Source organism: Erinaceus europaeus, chromosome 13 (assembly GCF_950295315.1).
Source record: "Erinaceus europaeus chromosome 13, mEriEur2.1, whole genome shotgun sequence".
Taxonomy (NCBI): domain Eukaryota; kingdom Metazoa; phylum Chordata; class Mammalia; order Eulipotyphla; family Erinaceidae; genus Erinaceus; species Erinaceus europaeus.
In genome coordinates this window covers 5,320,580-5,336,634 of record NC_080174.1, presented here as the reverse complement: position 1 = coordinate 5,336,634, position 16,055 = coordinate 5,320,580, and the positions used below count along the sequence as shown (strand labels likewise).

Here is a 16,055-nt window from a genome sequence, read left to right as displayed (position 1 = left end):
TACATCTGTCCTGGTGGTGGGGGCGCTCTGAGCTGGCTTCTCCTCTGGGTGCCCTTGCGGGGGTGGGGGGTGGCTTTGTACAGTGCAGGCCGGGACCTGGCTCTAACCACTCTACTCTCCCTCTCTCGTCCCCCGGATGCCTCAGTGGAGACCAAGTACCCCCACGAGGCAGCCTACGATGCCTTCCTCTGCGGCTCAGGTGAGGGGGGTCCTCACGGGGGCTGGGTGGGCTCCCAGCCCCTTTGCTTAGCCCTTGCTGGGGGGCATCCCGGTGGGAACGCAGCCGCGGCCTCAGCTCCTCCTTCCTCTCTCCTCAGTTCTGCTGAAAGTGGCCCACTTGCTTTTCTACAGAGCACACAGGTGAGACCCTGCCCTCCTCCTGGCCTTTGCGGCTGGCCCCGGGCCCTCGCACCCGTCCCCTCCCCCCCCCCCGCCCCTCTGCCGGGCGCCCCCCTCCAGTCTGCTGGCTTGTGTGTTGCCGTCGCAGGGACGGTGCTCAGGCTGGGGCTGGGGTGACCCGGACTCAGGCACAGGGAGGAAAGTCTGCAGTGCGCATGATTCCACCTGCTGGGTCTGGAGAGGCGCGAGGGAGCTCGAGGGGAAGAGAGACACCCGCAGACCTGCTCCACTCTCATGAAGCGTCCTCCCTGCAGGTGGGGAGGTGGGGCTCGAACCCAAGTCCTTGCTCATGGTGGCATGTTTGTTCTACCTGGTGTGCCACTGCCTGCCCCCCTTTTTTCTTCCAAAGATTTATCAGAACCAGAATATCTTTCTCGCCTATCCGGTGCCAGGGCTTGAACTCGGGGCCGCAGGCATGCAAGCTCTCTGCCCTACCACAGAGACGCCTACCTGGCCACGCCACATGGCAGAGATCTCTGTGAGCATGTAGATCCAGGGCCTTGCACATGTGTGATTTCACTGCTCCGGGGTAATTTTAATTTTTGTTTTTTTTGCTTCCAGGGTTATCACTGGCTTGGTGCCGGCATTACAGATCCACTCCTGGTGGCCATTTTTTTTTTTAATTTGATAAGACAGAGAAATTGAGAGGGGAGAGGGAGATAGAGGAGAGGGAGAGAGAGAGGGAGAGAGAGGGAGGGAGAGGAAGAGAGAGGGAGAGAGAGAGAGAGAGAAGGAGAGGGGGAGGGAGAGGGGGAGAGGGAGGGAGAGGGGGAGAGGGAGGGAGAGAGGGGGAGAAGGAGAGAGAGGGGGGAGGGAGAGAGAGGGGGGAGGGAGAGGAGGAGAGAGAGAGGAAGGGAGAGGGAGGGAGGGAGAGAGGGAGAGAGAGAGGGAGGGAGAGGGGGAGAGAGGGGGGGGGGAGAGAGAGATCGAGACCCCTGCAGCCCTGCTTCTCCCTGAGGCCTCAGCCGTGCGAGCCCTGAGCCTTACTGCCGGGTCACTTCTCTGGCCCTTTATGCTTTTTGAGTCCCCACGTCCTGTCGTCCTGTCCTGAGCACCCACCTCTGTTTAGGGAAGTCAACTGTCTGTCCCTGAGGAGGGTGAGCCAGGGGGTGGCCCCTAGAACCAGGCCCTTCCCCTGCCTAATCCTTGTCCCCACACTGTCCCCATGCTGGCTGGGGCCCCTCAGTTTCGTCCCTGGGCCTTGGGTGGCAGGTATGTGACACTGTGGGTTTGTCCGCCCGTAGTGCTGACTCGGCCCCCGAGCCTTCCTTCCCCCTCTACCTCAGCGTGCTGGCCCCCTACCTGAACCAGGTGAACCTCATCCGTGCCGGGGTCCCCAAGATTGTGAGTAGCCTGCGCTGTGCTTCTCTGCCCTGGCCGGGCCGTGTGTGGGGTGCGGCTGGGCTCTTGCAGGCGGGGGGTGGGTGGGGGTAGGGTGGAGAGAACGTGCTTGCAGGGCCGGGACTGGTCCCATCTGTAAGCCTCTTGCTCCCACACCCCTGTACCCCAACACTGGCCTGTGGCCTGTTTATCGCTCACTATTTCTTTCTTGAAAATATTTTAAATTTATTCGTTTATTTGATAGAAATCAACAGGGAAAGGAAACAGAGAATTCAAGAGGGGAGAGGGAGAGAGAGAGAGACAGACAGACAGACAGACAGACACCTGCAGCCCTGCTTCATTGCCTGTGAGGCTCCCCCCTGCAGGTGGGGTGTGAGGGTTCGAACCTGGGTCCTTTCGCATGGTTAGACGTGTCTTACCAGGTGTACCACTGCCTGCCCTTCCCTCCTCACCATCACATTTTCCCTCGCCCCCTCCCCTTTCTACTTTGTTTGATTGAATAGATAGAGACATTGAGAGAGGAGGGACAGACAGACAGACACATGCAGACCTGCTCCACCACTCCTGAGGCTTCCCCCCTGCAGATGGGGACCCTGAACCCAGGCCCCCCGCACACATAACATGGTCTGGCCCACCCTCACCTTTCCCGCCCAGACCACCTGGACTGAGCTCCCTCTATCCCCCACCCCCACCCCTGCCCGGGCCTGAGCCCCTGGGGGTTCAGGGCCCTTCAGCCCCATCGCCCCCTCGCCCCCCCCCCACCTTCCAGAACTTCTCGGGCCCCGACCACCCCGGCATCCGGCCGCCTGTCCTGCTGCTGAGCGTGCGGTGCTGGCCGGGCCTGAGCGAGCAGCAGGTCTACCGCGAATTCCAGAACCTCTGCAAGTTCGACGTGCGGCGGCTCACGGCCAGCCAGTTCCTGCTGCTGACCAATAAGTTTAAGGAGTAGGTGTGGGGGGGCGGCGGGGGGGGGGCGGCGGGGACTCTGCCCGCTGCCCTGAGCCACTGACCCCACCCCTGCGTCGGCAGTGCCCGGAGCATCCTGAAGGAGTACCGCGGCCACCCCACCCTGCGCGTGTCCCTGTACCGCTACTGGAGACACTCGCCCGCCGTCAACTGCTGGCTGCAGTGAGTGACCCGCCCGCCAGGCTTCTCCAGGGGTGGGGCGGGGTGGGGGCCGAGCGGGGCTGCTGGGGGTTCACTCACAGGCCTTTGAAAATAACTTTTTAAATTTACTTATAAAAAGGAAACACTGACAAAAACATAGGACGAGAGGGGTGCAGCTCCACACAGTTCCCACCACCAGATCTCCGGATCCCCTCCCCTCCCCTGACAGCTTTCCTATTCTTTATCCCTCTGGGAGTAGGGACCCAGGGTCATTGTGGGGTGCAGAAGGTGGAAGGTCTGGCTTCTGTAGTTGCTTTTAAATTACTTGTTAAAGCATTATCTTTATTGGCTAGAGACAGCCAGCAATCGAGAGGGAAGGGGGGTGATAGAGAGGGAGAGAGACAGACACCTGCAGCCCTTCCTCACCACTCGGAAAGCTTTCCCCCTGCAGGTGGGGACTGGGGATCTGAACCTGGGTCCTCATGCACTGTAACATGTGCACTCAACCGGGTGCATCACCATCTGGTCCCAAGCCTTTTTGTTTTTAAATTCTATTCATTGGGGCTGGGCATGTAGCATAGTGGTTCTGCAGAAAGACTTTCCTGCTTAAGGCATCAAATGTCGCAGGTTCAGTCCCCAGCACCACCATTACCCAGAGCTGAGCGGGGCTCTGGTTAAAAAAAAAAAAACAGGTCACACTCAGTTAAAGTTAAATTCTGATTATTTTGAAAAGAGAGAAATTGAGGGAGAAGGGGGAGATAGGGGGATACCTGCAGACCTGTTTCACTGCAGGTGGGGACCAAGGGCTTGAACCCAGGGACTTGTGGCATCGTGATGTATGTGCTTAAACCAGTGAGCCACGGCCGGGCGTCAACCCCCCCCCCCCCAGTACTGCTCTGCTCTGGCTTGTGGTGCTGTGGGAGCTGGAACCCTGACAAGCCTTTACCTTCTGTGGAACTGGGGCCTCATGTTGTGTGATTTCACACCCTGGGGACACTTTTCCCACTCAGACAGAGACGGAGCGAGGGAGAGACGCCTTCACACCAGAGCTCCTGTCCCCCGCTACGCCTGCCCGTGGCACCTGGGGCCTGAGCTGTGCAGGCCCCCCAGCTGCTTAGTTGTCACGATGGCCCAACGGGGCTTAGTCCCAATTCATCTCAAATACTTAATTTGAGACAGCGATCAAGAGAGGGGAGAGAGAGAGACAGACACCTGCAGCAGGGGCCGGTGGCTTGGAGCAGCTTGGAGCCAGCGTGGGGGCAGGGAGGAGGGCGACGGGTGGACAGGAGCTGCCCCCTCCCTCCAGTGTCCCCCCTGGGAGCCCTCTACTCCCCCCTGGCAGGGACCGGCTGTGGCCCAGGGCGCTTCTGGCCTCGGCAGGTGGGGGGGCGCTGTCTGTCGGGCAGAGGATGGAGGGGGGAAGAGATGGCTGCGAGCACCGAGGGAGGTGTGTCCGATGGACAGAGACCCCCGCGCTTGTCTCGCAGAGTCTGCAGCGTGGTCTCCACCTGGGCCCTCCTGGCCTTCATCCTGGGAAGATGGAGCCCCTGACGCCCCTGATACCTTGCCCCTCTGCCTTCTCCGGGGAGCGCTCCTGGACTGGCTGGCATCCGTCACAGTCCGCCCACGGCAGAACCCCCTCTCGAGGCCTCGGGGAGGGAGCTTGTTACGTCTTAGCTGTGAAACTGAGGGCGGCATGGGCCATAAAGCAGCGCTTGCATCTCTGTGGCTTCGCTTGTCCTTCACTTCAGTCTGGGTGGAAGCCGGCACTGCTGGGAGTGGCACTTGTGGAGGGTCCTGGGGACAAGATAGCACGTGGGCCCCGCTGTTGCTGGGAGGGTGTTTATGTCTGGGAGGCAGGCGGGGCGGGGCGGGGGGTGACAGGGACACAGGCCGGGTGTGATCTGCGCCACGTCTGTGACTCAGGTCGGAGTCCCTGCGTCACCAAGGGAAGCTCTGGTGCTGTGGTCAGTGTGTGTGTCTGTCTGTCTGTCTCTGTCTCGTCTCTGAATGAACAGGTGGCCTGGGGCAGTGCAGCCATGTGTGTGGGGCTTGACTCTGGGGGAAAAAACCCAAAACCTCTGTAAACATGAAGTGTTAGGATCCATCCACCCGGGCTGGGTGGTGGTGCACTTGGTTGAGCTCACGTTACAGGGCACAAGGACCCAGGTTCGAGCCCCCAGTCCCCCCCTGCAGGGGGAAAGCTCTGCAAGTGGTGAAGCAGGGCTGCAGCTGTCTCTCTCCCTCTCTCCCTCTCTCTAACCCCCTTCCCTCTCGATTTCTGGCTGTCTCTATCCAGTAAATAAGGATAAAAAATAATAAAGACCCATCCACCTTAGAGACGGGGCCAGGTGTTGGCGCACCTGGTTGAGCACACACACTACACAAGGGCCTGGGCTCAGGCCTCCAGTCCCCACCTGCGGGGGCCCAGTTTAAAGAGCCAAGTTGAAGCAGGGCTGTGTTCTTCTCTCTCCGTCTCTATCTCCCCTTTCCCTTTGACTTTTCTGTTCAAAATAAATACTTAAAAAAAATCAATAGACAAGGACCAGCTGTGACTGCAGGTCAGTGGGCAGTGACGGTGTGACGCAGGCAGTGACGGTGTGAAGGTGTGACGCAGGCAGTGACGGTGTGACGGTGTGACGCAGGCAGTGACAGTGTGAAGGTGTGACGCAGGCAGTGACGGTGTGACGCAGGCAGTGACGGTGTGACGCAGGCAGTGACGGTGTGAAGGTGTGACGCAGGCAGTGACAGTGTGAAGGTGTGACGCAGGCAGTGACGGTGTGAAGGTGTGACACAGGCAGTGACGGTGTGACGCAGGCAGTGACGGTGTGAAGGTGTGACGCAGGCAGTGACGTGTGGCGCAGGCAGCGATGTGTGACGCAGGCAGCGATGTGTGACGCAGGCAGCGACGTGTGACGCAGGCAGTGACGTGTGACGTGTGGCGCAGGCAGCCGCTCCCCCTCGAGCCCCCCGGGCGTTGCGGCCGTGCAGGGCTGTGTGTGCGGGTCTTCTCCCTGCAGGAGCCGCGGCCCAGGCCTCCCCCGGGGAGACAGGCTCCTGGCAGAGACGGTCGCCTCCCCGGAGGCCGAGGCCGCGTCCTGTCCGGCGGTCGGTCTGGTGCCAGCCACCCGGGGACACGCATGTCCCTGCCAGGCCGGGCTCCGGGGCTTGGGGGGGGAGCCGGGGCCGGGGTCCGGGCACGCACCAAGTCTCCGCACCTGCGGCCTCTGAGGCCACGAAAGAGCAGCTCGAGGCGGGGCACCGGCACCCCAACCCTCGGCGGGCGCGGGGCGGCTTCAGGGGACCCTGGGCCTCGAGGCCGCCGTGGTCTCTGCGACATCCCACCGCCAGAGCTTGAGCCCTTTGCCGCTCCTCGCCGTGGGAACTGGTGCCGCCACCGGCCTCGCCCCGGTCTCTAGAGAGTTCTCTGACCGCGGCGGGGCCCAGGTCTGAACCCGGTCCGGGCTGCCGGCAGAGTGGGGGTCATGGAACCCATGTGCCGCCCCCCCCCCCCCCCCCCCCGCTCTCCTGCCCCGCCCCCCGTGGAAGGTGCCCCCACCCGCTGTGAACTCAGCTGGCAGCCCCCCCAGTCCCCCCGAGCCCCCAGCCCCAGCCTGAGGGGAGCAGAGCCACGGAAATAACTGTTGTCAGGACTCGGAGACCAGGCAGGGAGCTGAAGTTGGCTCTGGCCTGAGCGTGTGCAGACTCGTCCTTAACACCCTGCCCAGCCCGGGCCCGGCCCCTGCCCCTGCCCGCGGGGTGGGGTGGGACGGACCCCACAGAGCTGCTGGTCTGGGAACGGCCATCTGTGAGCTCTGGGGAGGCCAGGCTTTAGTGCTGCTGCCGCCGAAATCGAGAGGGAAAGGGGAGTCAGGAAGAGAGGAGGCCGGACGGCCGGGCAGTGGCGCACCCAGTTGAGAGCACAGGTGGTGACGTGCAAGGACCCAGGTTCAAGCCCCAGGTCCCCACGTGAGGGAGGACACTCCCCAAGTGGAGATCGCAGGCCTGCAGGTGTCTCCTTCTCTGCCCATCTCCTCCTCCCTCCAGATTCTTCTCAGCCTCTAGCCAATAAATAGTAAAGAAAGTGAATTTAAAGAGTGGGTGGGGGAGAGGAGAAAGACCTGCTGGCCTGCTCCACCACTCTTGAAGCTCCTTCTCCTACTGCACATGGGGGCCTGCGTGGGAGGTGCAGACGCCTGTCCCGTCTGCAGTGAGTCTGGACACTCCAGGCGCATGTGTGCCTCCTCGACTCTGTGGGCTGAGATGGCACCGGGCTCGGGCAGGGGAGCTGCCTCCTCACGCAGCACACCCTAAAGGTTCCCGTTTCTCGTGCGTGACCGACACGCGACCTCCCTTTATAAGGCCGCGACTTGGGTCCTCACAGGCTGGTAACTTGCCTTCGAGCCAGTGCTGGATATGAGACGCAGGTGTCACCTAAGAGCACGAATGAGGTGCACCTGGGGGTAGCTACGTGGTGTGAGTGGGGAGTCGGGCGGTAGCGCAGCGGATTAAGTGCAGAAGGACAGGCATAAGGATCCCGGTTCGAGCCCCCGGCTCCCCCCCTGCAGGGGAGTCACTTCACAGGTGGTGAAGCAGGTCTGCAGGTGTCTGTCTTTCTCTCCCCCTCTCTGTCTTCCCCTCCTCTCTCCATTTCTCTCTCTCCTATCCAACAACGACGGCATCAATAATAACTACAACAATAAAAAACAAGGACAACAAAAGGGAATAAATCAAACATAAAAAATAAATAAATAAATAAAACATGGCGTGAGTGTCACATGTTTTCCTCACTGCTTCCCCTGTGTTCCTGTTGGATGGCGACCACTATATCTAACCCTGAACAACAAACGAGTCGTCTCTCTGAAGCACTCCCGGAGGTTGGTCCTTTCCTCCTCGCCTCACCCCTCATCGCCGGTTTCCGGTTCTGGCCGGAGGACACCCGGCAACAGACCTGGAGCTTGAACCTGGTCCGGGAGGGTCCTGGAGATAGCTCAGCCGGTAGAGTACTCTCCCTTGCATGTGGGAGGACTCAGGCTTGCGCTCACAGCACCAGCACGGGAGTACTGTGCATGGCATCAGGGAAAGCCCCGTCCATGGATGGTGGCTGGGGCTGTGGTGTTTCCTGTTTCTGTCTGAAGTTAAAAGGGACAAAGCCTGTTGGGGGCAGTGAAGTCACATGCTCTTAAAATCTCCATGGACAAAGATAACAAAGGTGTGTGCCTGTCTCTGGGGTCAGGGGCAGAGCAAGCCCCTTGCCACATCTGGGGATGTGAGCTTGAACCCCAGCACCACATGGGATGAGCCCTGTGGATGGTAGAACAGCTGTGGTGGTGCCTTTCTCTCTCTCTGAAAAAAAAAAGGAATTCAAATAATTGGGCCCCAGGGCAGTGAAATAGCTCACATAGATAGCACGCTGACTTGCCATTGTGTGACCCAGGTTTGAACCCACCAGCCCCCACTGCACGGAAGGAAGCTTTGGCTCTCCCTCTCTCTCTCTCTCTTTCTCTCTCTCTCTCCTCTGTCTCTGTCTTTTAAAAGACTGGCCTAGGAGGTCACTCAGTGGATTGTATAAGTACCAGGCCCTGGGTTCATTCCCCGGAACCACATAAACATGCAAAAACCAAAGCAACAACAGACAAACAAAAAGTCCAAATAGCCAAATTCTGTCTTCGCCAGAGCTCTGCAGACTGCTGGAGTGAGGGCAGGGGCTTCAGCGCAGGCCCTGCAAGAGTGCTGCCCTGCTGAAAGGGGGAGGCTGCTTCAGGGCACCCTGTGGGGTGAGCAGGGAGCCTGCAGGGGTGTCTGCCCAGGAGTGCAGACAGGCCCCCTGGGGCGGAGGATGCCAGGCTGAGTGCTAGGAAGGTGAACCATGGGAGACAGGCTTCCACCACAAGACCTGAAGTCCTGAGAGGTTCCCCCCACCTCGCTTTCTCTTTGTATTTGAGGTGGTGGTCAACGACTCTTAAAAATATATCCTGGGAGTCAGGTGGTGGCGCAGTGGGTTAAGCGCACGTGGCGCAAAGCACAAGGACCGGTCTAAGGATCCGGGTTCAAGCCCCCGGCTCCCCCCCTGCAGGGGAGTCACTTCACAGGCGGTGAAGCAGGTCTGCAGGTGTCTGTCTTTCTCTCCCCCTCTCTGTCTTCCCCTCCTCTCTCCATTTCTCTCTGTCCTATCCAACAACAAACAGCATCAATAATAACGATAATAACCACAACAAGGCTACAACAACAAGGGCAACAAAAGGGAATAAATAAATATTGAAAACAATATCTTATGGGAGTTGGGTGGTAGTGCAGCGGGTTAAGCGCAGGTGGTGCGAAGCACAAGGACCTGTGTGAGGATACAGGTTCGAGCCCCTGACTCCCCACCTGCAGGGGAATCGCTTCACAAGTAGTGAAGCAGGTCTGCAGGTGTCTGTCTTTCTCTCCCCCTCTCTGTCTTCCCCTCCTCTCTCCATTTCTCTCTGTCCTATCCAGTAACAACAACTACAACAGCAATAAAAAGGGCAACAAAAGGGAAAATAAATATATATAATTAAAAAATAAAAAAATATTTTATTTCAATGGAATACTACTCAGCTGTGAAGAATGATGAAGTCACTTTCTTCACCTCATCTTGGATGGAGCTGGAAGGCATCCTGTGAAGTGGGATCAGCCACAAAGAGAAGGATGAAGATGGGATGGTCTCACTCGTGGACAGAAGTGGAGACATCAGAACAGAAGAGGAGACACAGAACAGAACGTGGACTGGAGTTGGTGTCTTGCAGCAAAGGAAAGGACCTTGCGGGGCGGGGGGGGGGGGTTGGTTTTCAGGTCCTGGAATGTGATGGTGGAGGAGGACCTGGGCTGGCAGGAAACTGAGACATTTTATACATATACCCAAAACTGTTTATTGTAAACTCTCAATCTCTCCAATTAGGAAAAACATTTAATTTTTTAAAAATTTTATTTATAAAAAGGAAACACTGACAAAAACCATAGGATAAGAGGGGTACAACTCCACACAATCCCCACCACCAGAACTCCATGTCCTATCCTCACCCCTGATAGCTTTCCCATTCTCTATCCCTCTGGGAGCATGGACCCAGGGTCATTGTGGGAGGCAGAAGGCGGAAGGTCTGGCTTCTGTAATTGCTTCCCCGCTGAACATGGGTGTTGACAGGTGGATCCACACTCCCAGCCTGCCTCTCTCTTTCCCTAGTGGGGCAGGGCTCTGGGGAAGCAGAGCTCCAGGACACATTGGTGGGGTTGTCTGTCCAGGGAAGTCCAGTTGGCATCATGGTAGCATCTGGAACCCGGTGGCTGAAAAAAGTTAACATATAAAGCCAAACAAATTGTTGACTAATCATGAACATAAAGGCTGGAATAGTTCAGATGAAGAGTTGGGGGTCTCCGTTTTGTAGATAGTTAGGAGGCCTATTTTAGTTATACTCCAAAGGGCCCATGACTATACTAGCTTTTCTTTTTTCTTTTCTTTTTTTTTTTTTTTCCTGAGCCTGAAATCTGATATCCAGGTGGATCCAAGTTATTCTCTGGGGAGATGATGTCATGGCTGGAGAAAGGACCAGAAACCTGGATCAGGGAAGAGAGTAGCTCCCAGATATGGGAAAGGTGTATAAAAATATTGTTGACTATAAGCTTTTTATTTTTTTAAATTTTATTAGTCATTTGATAATGATTAACAAGATTGTGGGACAACAGGGGTACAATTCCACATAGTTCCCTCCACTAGAGTTCCCTGCCTCACCCCCTCCATTGGGAGCTTCCCTGTTCTTTATCCCTCTGGGAGTCTGGACCAACATTCTTTATGGGGAGCAGAAGGTGGGAGTTCTGGCTTCTGTCATTGCTTCTCCGTTGGACATGGGTGTTGGCAGATGGATCCACATCCCCAGCCTGTGTCTGTCTGTCCCTAGTGGGGCAGGGCTCTGGGGAGGGGAGGCTCCAGGATACACGGGTGAGGGCGTCTGCCCAGGGAGGTCAGGATGGAATCATGGTAACACCTGCAGCTTGGTGGCTGAAAGGCAGTGAGATATAAAGCAAGGCAAAGTGTTTACTAAACAGGAACCCAAAGGTAGGACTAAAGCAGATGAAACTAGGGGTCTTCAGGTGCAAAGAATCTAGGAAGACTATTTTAGGTATGTTCCAAGGGGTCCATGACTTTAGCTAACATGCAAGTGGACTAAAAACATTGTCTGGGAAGATGGTGTCAGAGTTGGGAATAGGCCCAGAAAGCTGGATTAGGCCAGAGAATAGCTCCCAAACGTGAGGAAAGTGTACAAATAGCATTCGCTGTTAATCCCATCGACCCAGGGCTCATTTCTATTACTATTTAGCACAGGAGCCTGTGCGCCCTCTGAGCGCCTGTCAGGCTGAGCTCGCCGTCCATAGCCATCCAGTCTGAGCTTTCTGATCTGGGCTTTGGGCCTTACCCACATGCCCAGTCTATGGGTGTTCAGTGTTGATGCTGTCTGGGGAGGACACCACAGAGACTCAAACACCCCCCCCCCACCTCCGCCCATCCCGGGAGTCTCAGATATGCTTACTGACAACCCCCCGTCTCCTTAGAATGTTCTGGGCAGGTGACCCCTGCTTCCTCCTCCCTCGGATGATCTGGGGGCCCATGGCCGTGACCCCTGGCATGCCCGGGTAATATGGCCACTAGGGGACCTTGTACGAAGGCTTCAGGACATCTGGGGACAAGGGCAGGGGAGCTCTGACACTGATGACTGGGTTCCAGGACTCCAGGGCTGGGGAGAAGCCAGCAGTAGAGCACAGGGCTTGCATGCCTGAGGGTCCAGGTTTGATCCCAAGCTGGAGCTGAGATGCGCTGGTCTTATCCATGAATAGCTCTTAGGAGAGCACACAGAATATATCATTAAAAGGAGAAACCAGAAATTTGTTATTTTAAATTTGTTTTTATTTTCTTAAGTACTTTAAAAATATTTATTCCCTTTTGTTGCCCTTGTTGTTTTATTGTTGTAGTCATTATTATTGTTGTTACTGGATAAGACAGAGAGAAATGGAGAGAGGAGGAAGACAGAGAGGGGGAGAGAAAGACAGACCTGCTTCACCGCCTGTGAAGCGACTCCCCTGCAGGTGGGGAGCCGGGGGCTGGAACTGGGATCCTTACGCCGATCCTTGCGCTTTGTGCCACGTGCACTTAAACCCGCCGACTCCGGAAGTCAGAAGTTTGATCCTTACTCTCAGAGGCTGAAAATGTTAAGGGAAGATGACCAGAGGGCTCTGAACTCCAACTCCATCAGGAATCGGAGAGAGAAGAGGGAAAAAGAAAGGATAGTCAGAAGCATTAACAGGTGTAGATGGATCTTAGAAAGGAAGAGAGGGCAGGACCATAGAAAAAAATGGGCCAAAAAAAAAAAAAAAAAAAAAAAACAACAACCCAGATAGATAGATAGATAGACATTTATAGAAATAATAGTCAACCCATATCAGTGACCTTAGGAGAACCACTGCAGTTTCCAGTGGAGGGAGTGGGGACGCAGAATTTGGTGGTGGGAATTTTTGTTGTTGTTGTTGTAATTTTGTAAATCAACATTAAATCACTAATAATAATAAAAAATAAGGCTTGAATGCACTTTTTGTTCAAGAATCATCTTCCAATTATTATTTATCTATCTTCTATCTAATCATTATTTCTCGATTATCTATCAGTCTTTCAATTATTTATCTTCCAGCTAATATCTATTTCTCTCTCTCAGTTGCCATGAAGGTTTTTGCTGGGGTTTGGTACCAGCACTATGAATCCACTGCTCCTTGTGGCTATTTTTTCTATTTATCTTTTATTGGACATGACAGAGAGAAATTGAGTGGGGAAGGGAGATAGGGAGAGAGAAAGACAGATAACTGCAGACCTTCTTCACCGCTTGTGAAGTGTGCCCTGCAGGTGGGGACCCGGGTCCTTGCTCATGGTGGTGTGTTTACGCCTAACCTGGTGGACCACCACCCAGCATGCTAGTTCTCTGTCTTTACATGTAGCTTTCAATTATTCATCTATTTCCTATGTAATATCTACTTCTCTGCTGTGTGTCTATCATCTGTCTACCTTTCTAACCAGTAAGTGAACGGAGGCCTGATGTTTTCAAGACAGCTGTGTCCTCCCCCTCCCGCACCCTCCTTTGTAGCATGGTCTCTCTCTCTCTCTCTCTCTCTCTCTCCTTCTCTCTCTCTTGACTGTACTTCTCCTAAGCTCCTGAATTTTTCAAGTTTGTAATTCAATTTTTATTTATACCCTAGAGACAAGGGCATTGTAAAACATTTCATTAACTAAAAACTTGTAAAACATTTCCTTCGGGGTCGGGCAGTAAGTAGTGCAGCGGGTTAAGGCACATGGCGCGAAGTGCAAGGACCGGCATAATGATCCTGGTTCGAGCCCCCAGCTCCCCACCTGCAAGGGAGTCGCTTCACAGGCAATGAAGCAGGTCTGCAGGTGTCTACATTTCTCCCCACCCCCCCCCCCGTCTTCCCCTCCTCTCTCAATTTCTTTCTGCCCTATCCAACAACGAAGACATCAATAACAACAATAAGAACCACAACAATGATAAAACAACAAGGGCAACAAAGGGGAAAATGGCCTCCAGGAGCAGTGGATTTGTGGTACAGGCACCGAGCCTCAGTGCTAATCCTGGAGGCAAAAAACAACCAACCAACCAACCAACCAATCAATCAAGCAAAAAAACATTCCCTCAACTAAAAACTGTATCTTCTAATTACTTGGAGGGAAGAAGGGAGGGAGGGAGATAGAAAGAGAGAGAGAGAAGGAGAACTCTGTGGTGCTCCGTTGACCTCTGCCCACTGTGTTCCCATGTGGTGCCAGTGCTCTGACCCTGGCCCTCACCATGGGTGTCCAGAAATTGTGAGGAGCCTCACAAAGCACCCTGCACTCCTGATACTACGGCCTATCTACATAATCATTGTTTTGCCTGAAAGATCCCCCCCCATTCCATTCCTTTGATCTATCTTCTTTCTACCCTGGAGACCCTCCCTGCCTGCAGGGTATTATTATTAATCCTACCAGTTAAAATCCTCGCAACAGTTGCTAAGGAAGTTCCTACCTTCCCAGCCCCTTTTGCCTTTCTCCGCCCCTTTCCTAGCCGTTTCTGACTTGCCACTTCTGGGTCTGCCCTTTAAAAGCCTTGGCTCTCTGATCAATAAAGAAATTGCATGGTCCCGCCACCACATGTCTGTCCCTGAGTCATCTCCCTCACGTCACGGAGTGAGTAGCAGCTCAGGCTGGCTCCTGTCGAGTTCTCTCCAACCCAGAGAGCACGTGACCGGGAAGATGGGCACCCCCACACTAGCCCGGCACTAGAGGCATACTCTCTACCAGGTGAGCTACTCCAGGCCTCTGGTGTCTCCTTAGGCCACCGGACTCCCTGTCTGTCCTCCAGAGTGGAGCCACCATGTAGGCCGGGCCTCGGTGGGTGGGATCTCTTTTCTGTCCATCCTTCCGGAGGCGTGTGGGTTCTTCCAGCCAGAGATGGGTGGCTTCTGGTTCCTGAAACATCGTGACACAGTGTATGTGAGTTTCCACTCTCCTTTCTGAGCTACACTGGGCTGCCGGCCTGCAGCATCGGGCCTAGCTCTGGTGGCCTTCTCTCTTGCCGTCTGCTTCTGGTGGTCTGGTGGCTGTTTTTTCCAGCTTCTGACCAGCACACGTGGAGCCGTCCAGAACAGCATTTCACACGGGTCAGAGGGGCTCCCGGTGTCTCTCCCCCGTCTGCCCTCAGGCTGAAATCGTGGATTCTTCTGGGGCTGGTTCCACCTCACCTGACCCTTGGGGTCCTCACCTACTTAAAATATTTTTAAAGACTTATTTATTTTTAAATATTTATTTATTCCCTTTTGTTGCCCTTTTTTTTTGTTGTTGTAGTTATTATTGATGTCGTTGTTGGATAGGACAGAGAGAAATGAGAGAGGAGGGAAGACAGAGAGGGGGAGAGAAAGACAGACACCTGCAGACCTGCTTCACCGCCTGTGAAGCGACTCCCCTGCAGGTGGGGAGCTGTGGGCTCAAATCGGGACTCCTACGCCGATCTTTGAGCTTTGTGCCACCTGCGCTTAACTGGCTGTGCCACCGCCCAGCCCCACAAAACCCACTTTTCTAGGCTCTGGAGAGGGAGAGACAGAAAGCAGGCAAATCACTTCGTTGGGGAAACTGACGATCCTTCCTAGCCCACTGAATCCACATGGATCCCAGTCACTTTCCAAGCCAGCAACAAGCAGCTCCTGACAGCTTTCAACCTGACCTGTTGACTGGCTACGGAAGAAGGGCAAACGCTAGAAGAAGATTGCCAGTTTTCACACACCACCACTGGGTGGCGCCAGATGGCAAGAAACCGGAGCTTCTGGTTGCTGGCGGCTGAGAAGCGAGAAGCGCCATCATCTCCCACAAGGAAGGGAGAGAGGAGAGAGAGGGGAGAGAGGGGAGAGGGGAGAGGGGAGAGGGGAGAGGGGAGAGAGGGGAGGGAGAGGGGAGAGGGGAGAGGGGAGAGAGGGGAGAGAGGGGAGAGAGGGGAGAGAGGGGAGAGGGAGAGGGGGGAGAGAGGGGAGAGAGGGGAGAGAGGGGGAGAGAGGGGAGAGAGGGGAGAGGGGAGAGGGGAGAGAGGGGAGAGGGGAGAGGGGAGAGAGGGGAGAGAGGGGAGAGAGGGGAGAGAGGGGAGAGGGAGAGGGGGGAGAGAGGGGAGAGAGGGGAGAGAGGGGAGAGAGGGGAGAGAGGGGAGAGGGGAGAGGGGAGAGAGGGGAGAGGGGAGAGGGGAGAGAGGGGAGAGAGGGGAGAGAGGGGAGAGAGGGGAGAGGGAGAGGGGGGAGAGAGGGGAGAGAGGGGAGAGGGGGAGAGAGGGGGAGAGAGGGGGAGAGAGGGGGCGAGAGGGGGCGAGGGGGGAGAGGGGGGAGAGGGGGGGGAGAGGGGGGAGGGGGGAGAGGGGGGAGGGGGGGGAGGGGGGGAGAGGGGGGAGAGGGGGAGAGGGGGGAGAGGGGGGAGAGGGGGGAGAGGGGGGAGAGGGGGGAGAGGGGAGGGAGGGGGAGGGAGGGGGAGGGAGGGGAGGGAGGGGAGAGGGAGGGGAGAGGGAGGGAGGGGAGAGGGAGGGGAGAGGGAGGGGAGAGGGAGGGGAGAGGGAGGGGAGAGGGAGGGGAGAGGGAGGGGAGAGAGAGTGGGGAGAGGGGAGAGAGAGGGGAGAGGAGAGAGAGGG

General features: G+C 56.1%; 1 protein-coding gene across 2 annotated transcripts in view; it reads left to right on the top strand.

The window, feature by feature from the left end:
• PNLDC1 (PARN like ribonuclease domain containing exonuclease 1) overlaps positions 1 to 4,575 on the top strand; it is a 30,320-nt gene extending 25,745 nt beyond the window's left edge. The window contains exons 14-19 of one of the 2 annotated variants that reach the window (XM_060205061.1): positions 146 to 199; positions 318 to 360; positions 1,644 to 1,710; positions 2,510 to 2,685; positions 2,770 to 2,868; positions 4,335 to 4,575. In XM_060205061.1, the coding sequence (XP_060061044.1) occupies positions 146 to 199; positions 318 to 360; positions 1,644 to 1,710; positions 2,510 to 2,685; positions 2,770 to 2,868; positions 4,335 to 4,398 (503 nt within the window). In that variant the 3' untranslated portion in view covers positions 4,399 to 4,575. Of the gene's footprint in view, positions 1 to 145; positions 200 to 317; positions 361 to 1,643; positions 1,744 to 2,509; positions 2,686 to 2,769; positions 2,869 to 4,334 lie in introns of both variants that reach the window. The other variant, XM_060205060.1, reaches the window with a different exon arrangement.
• Positions 4,576 to 16,055: the final 11,480 nt, after the last annotated feature.